The following is a 4,229-nucleotide window of genomic DNA, read 5'->3' on the forward strand; positions in this document are numbered from 1 at the left end:
TTGAACAATTAGCACTCATTAGATTTAAGTGTTATTCCCATAAGTGAAACACTATTTCAAATTTTCAAATTGTGAAGAATTAATAATGTTTAGGGGTTGTTAAATGTTTATTGCTCGATTTCGAACTCTTAATTATCAAATGTGAAAAGTTTTGACTAATAATGTTCGTAATTTGAAATTCAAATCCAACACGCTCAGGCTGGAGTAGTACTGGGATGAGTGACCTCCCGGGAAGTCCCGCTGCTTCACCCCTGTGAGCATCACCTAGATCCAATGAGTGCTGAGTGTTCCATTTATTCTCATGAGAGATGGATTCATGTTGAATCACTAAGGGAGAGGACCCAATAGTTGAGCAGGGTCCAATAGTCGATCACCCTATTGTGAACATAGAGTCCAATCTTCCAACATATTTTTACTATATATTGTAATTAATTGATCTATTTGTAAATATAAAAAATTCTAAATGTTGATAAAAAAATATACCAATGTTTGAACACATGAAAACTTATAAATGTTATAGAAAAAATAAATAAATGAATTCATTAATGAGTGAAATAAATAACTTTTTGTTTCAAACAAAATATCATAGCTATCTAATATGTGTGTGTCACTTAAAACATAATATGCTCACTTAAATAAACATTGATATCTTAGTTTAGACATACTATTCTTATGTGTACAACTATTGGGGTAGCAATGTATATGCATAAAGTAAACCATATCAATAATATGTATCATCACAAATATAAAAAGGTGAATACCAATAAATGCCTTGTATTTCTTATGAAATGTGTGAAATTGTGAGAAAAAATTAGTGTTCAACTAATGGTCCCTTTGTGTTGGATATATGTTATATTTTATATAATAATATGTTATTTTTATAACAACAAATCATTTTTTTGTGTTAAAGTATATGTCTTTTTGTGTTATTTATAAAAGTTATATATAACAAATATTTATGATCAATAATAACTATTTGGTCCATTTAAGTTGCATATATGTTACATTTCATATAGTTATACAATATTCTATTAACAACAAGTGATAATTTTAAATTCAATTAGTAGAGATTTTTAGATTAAGCTTTGGTCGAATGTTCAAAAAGTCATTTTTTAGACACATTTCACTAGGTGCACTATTTTAACGAGTTGTGTGATGAGTCACACCTTCAAACCGTAGTTGTAGGTAGTTCAATGTCCATTTTACATATCAAAAAAAAAAAAAACGAAAGTCTTATGACATCCCATGTAGCGGCTACATGTTGACGAAGTTAGCTATCACGACTACTGGTTCCTCTCCCCTAATCTTGAAACATGGATCAATGAATTTGACTCAAAATCGCACAATTAAATCCTAATAGCAATATCACAATTCAAATCCCCGTTGAGTCTTCTATAATTCCAAAAAGTCCGCGATCGGAGTCTTAACATGTTTTATCGGCGACACCGTCCGTTTCAAAATGAGGCCGGCAATTTAACGGAAAAGAAGTTTGCTTCGAAGTTAAAATAGTAGAAAAAACTGAAATTTACATAAAAACTATGGACAAACATACTCATTTACATTATCCATCGTATATTTACAGGGGCGGCTTCTAGAAGCAGCCATGGCGAGTGGGGGGCATGCATGAGGCCTGTGGCGCCCACTTCTGTTAAAAAAAAAGCAGAATCACTGACAACATACAGATCTTAAAAACAGGATCTTGAAAACGACATCTCAAATCTCTACAGTAGCAGAAGATTGCAAGAAGCCTGAAAATTTTGGGGGTTTCTGAACAGCAACCCATTTGGGGGAAACAGTTGCTTCCTTAGATTTAACAGCAGACAAATCGAGCATGTAACAGGACTGATCACCGCCACTGCAAGAAGATCCGCACACGAAGATCTTATCACGCCAAACCGTAGCACAAGTTGCTACAGAAATCGACTGAGGGATTGAATCCACAAGAACCCAAATGTTCTCTTGGGGATTATACTGCATCATGCCCTGCTTGTGAAAAGCATACAAGAAGCTTCCATTGACAACAACTGATGATCTCGGGCAGGGGCTGCCCGACACGCCATTGCTCCACATGTTTTCGACTCTGTTCCAGAGCCCCGTGTTGGGATCGAAAACTTCTGCACTCCGCTCGAATCGACCCTGCGACTCCGTCGAATACCCACTTATAACATAGAATTTCCCGTCCAAGAAAACTCCATGGCACTCGTCTCGATCTTGGCTCATCGGCGGAAGAATTTCCCAGCTGTTCTTTTCCACGTCATAAACCTCTGCGGTTTTCAGAGCATTTTTGTTGTCGTCATGGCCGCCGGCGACATAGATTCGTCCGTCGGAAGGGGAAACCGCGCAGGCGAAGAAGGTCCGAGTCGTCGGCATGTCGGCTCCCCGGTGCCATTTTCCCGACGAGAAATCGAAGATTAACACACAATTCATGGCTTCCCAGTGCGCCGGATGCCATCCACCGATCAAGATCAGTTTTTGATTCAGGGACACCGTCCGGCAGAACAGGGGAACTCCGCCCACGAATTGGGGAATCGATGGGAGCCAAGTCCAGGAGCCTTGGAGAGGATTGAATACGCTGAGGCCATATGCCGGAGCTCTTTGCCGCTTGTCCTCCATGGATTTCTCCTGCGGAAGTGCCTGAATTAGGCAGATGCACTGCTCGCTTGTGCCCCCTGCTTTTCTGGCCTCATAGAACCGTGGGCTGTTCACCATGGATTTCCAGCCCTTGCACACCGCTTTGATCTTGCCGTGGGCTTCGTAGGAGACTCTGTATAGGCACTCTCGGCTTATGTCGTCCGGAAGATTGGGAATCAAATCCATCATCGTCATCAGAAGAGATTGAATGTAAAGAGATCGGTCTGAGCTAAATCAACAGGGGATTTTCTGAGCTATGAACATCAAATTCATCATCAGAAGAGTTAGAATGTAAAGAGATCCGTCTGAGCTAAATCAACACGGGAATTTCTAAGCTATGAACATCAAATCCATCATCAGAAGAGATTGAATGTGAAAAAACCGGTCGGAGCTAAATCAACAAGGGATTTTCCGAGCTTTAAACATGAAACACATCATCAGAAAAGATTGTCAAGAGATCGGTCTGAGCTGAATTAAGAGGGGATGATTGGATATGAAGAGAAGGGTGTGAGCTATATTAAGAGGGGAATTTTCTGAGCTATGAACATCACTGGATAGACGTGAAGTTAATGAGCAGGAAAGGAAGAAAAAGGGGGTTTTATATACGGCCAACTGAAATTCAGATAAGCCATTGGTATTATGAGGGGGGGCTAGGGATTGCAGTGGTGGGCCAAATCGGGCGGCGAAAAGGCAGATGGTGACACAGATTTTTAGCGGGGGGGGGGGAACGGAGGGCGTGATAGAGGTCGTACGCATAAAATCGGTGGAATCTGGAAGGCTTCTAGAAGCTTTTAGTTATATCCGCTTGCAGACAAATGCAAGGCGAACAAAGCATTTTTATCCGGTCGCCCGCTCTCTGATTGGAATCGGTGCACATGGCGTGACTCGCCATGCCGTCAAATTATTAATAATTTGCATACTTTTTTCTTGTTCGCAAGCCGGCATCAGAAAATCCGATGCACCGTCGATTGTATTTAATTTACAAGATTTTTTAATGGTTGTTAACTCTGAGAGCTCCGCTTCAGATGCATTAATGGCCGTAGTTGACACCACGTTAATGTTTGTTTAAAAATTTAAGAGAACGTAGGCAAACTTGTTCTTTAGCGGATCTTATATGGATGCCATTAGTCTCCTCCCCATGTTTCAAAATTAAATGTTTTTTTAAAAGATTTTTCTTTTTGAATTTGGTTGTGCGGTTTAGAAATTATGCTTTTTAAATGATTTTAGTAAATTTAAAGTCTGTTCATAGAAATTGATTGCTTTAAGATGGGTCCACCAATGATTAAGACTTAGTGTGCGCCTATTTCTAATAGAAATGAGGTAATGTTTCCCTTAATATATAATGTTAAAACCTTTTCTTATAGTTCTTCTTGATCTCTATCGATTATGCTAAAGTATTAAACCTCGTGTCTAGAACCATCAAACATGTATCCTTGTTTTCTTTTTATTGCATTTTTTTTTTTAAAGAGTGGGGTACACTTAACTATTTGATTTGAATAAGAAGTAAACTAAGTTATGATTAAATTTTTAAAAATAAAAAAATGATACGGAAACATTGTCTTCAATGTTTTTATAGAACTGTTGTAGATCATTAGTTT

The 4,229-nt window shown here is 38.5% G+C and overlaps 1 protein-coding gene across 1 annotated transcript; it reads right to left on the bottom strand.

The window, feature by feature from the left end:
* Positions 1-1,524: 1,524 nt before the first annotated feature.
* LOC149575865 (F-box/kelch-repeat protein At1g80440-like) lies at positions 1,525-3,693 on the bottom strand. Its single transcript, XM_089815819.1, has one exon. It carries the CDS (start codon positions 2,824-2,826, stop codon positions 1,714-1,716), a length of 1,113 nt encoding a protein of 370 aa, XP_089671945.1. The 5' UTR covers positions 2,827-3,693; the 3' UTR covers positions 1,525-1,713.
* Between the last annotated feature and the right edge of the window lie 536 nt (positions 3,694-4,229).

The sequence above is a fragment of the Cupressus sempervirens genome, chromosome 1, assembly GCF_028749045.1.
Source record: "Cupressus sempervirens isolate cs-2001-9-10 chromosome 1, ASM2874904v1, whole genome shotgun sequence".
NCBI lineage: Eukaryota > Viridiplantae > Streptophyta > Pinopsida > Cupressales > Cupressaceae > Cupressus > Cupressus sempervirens.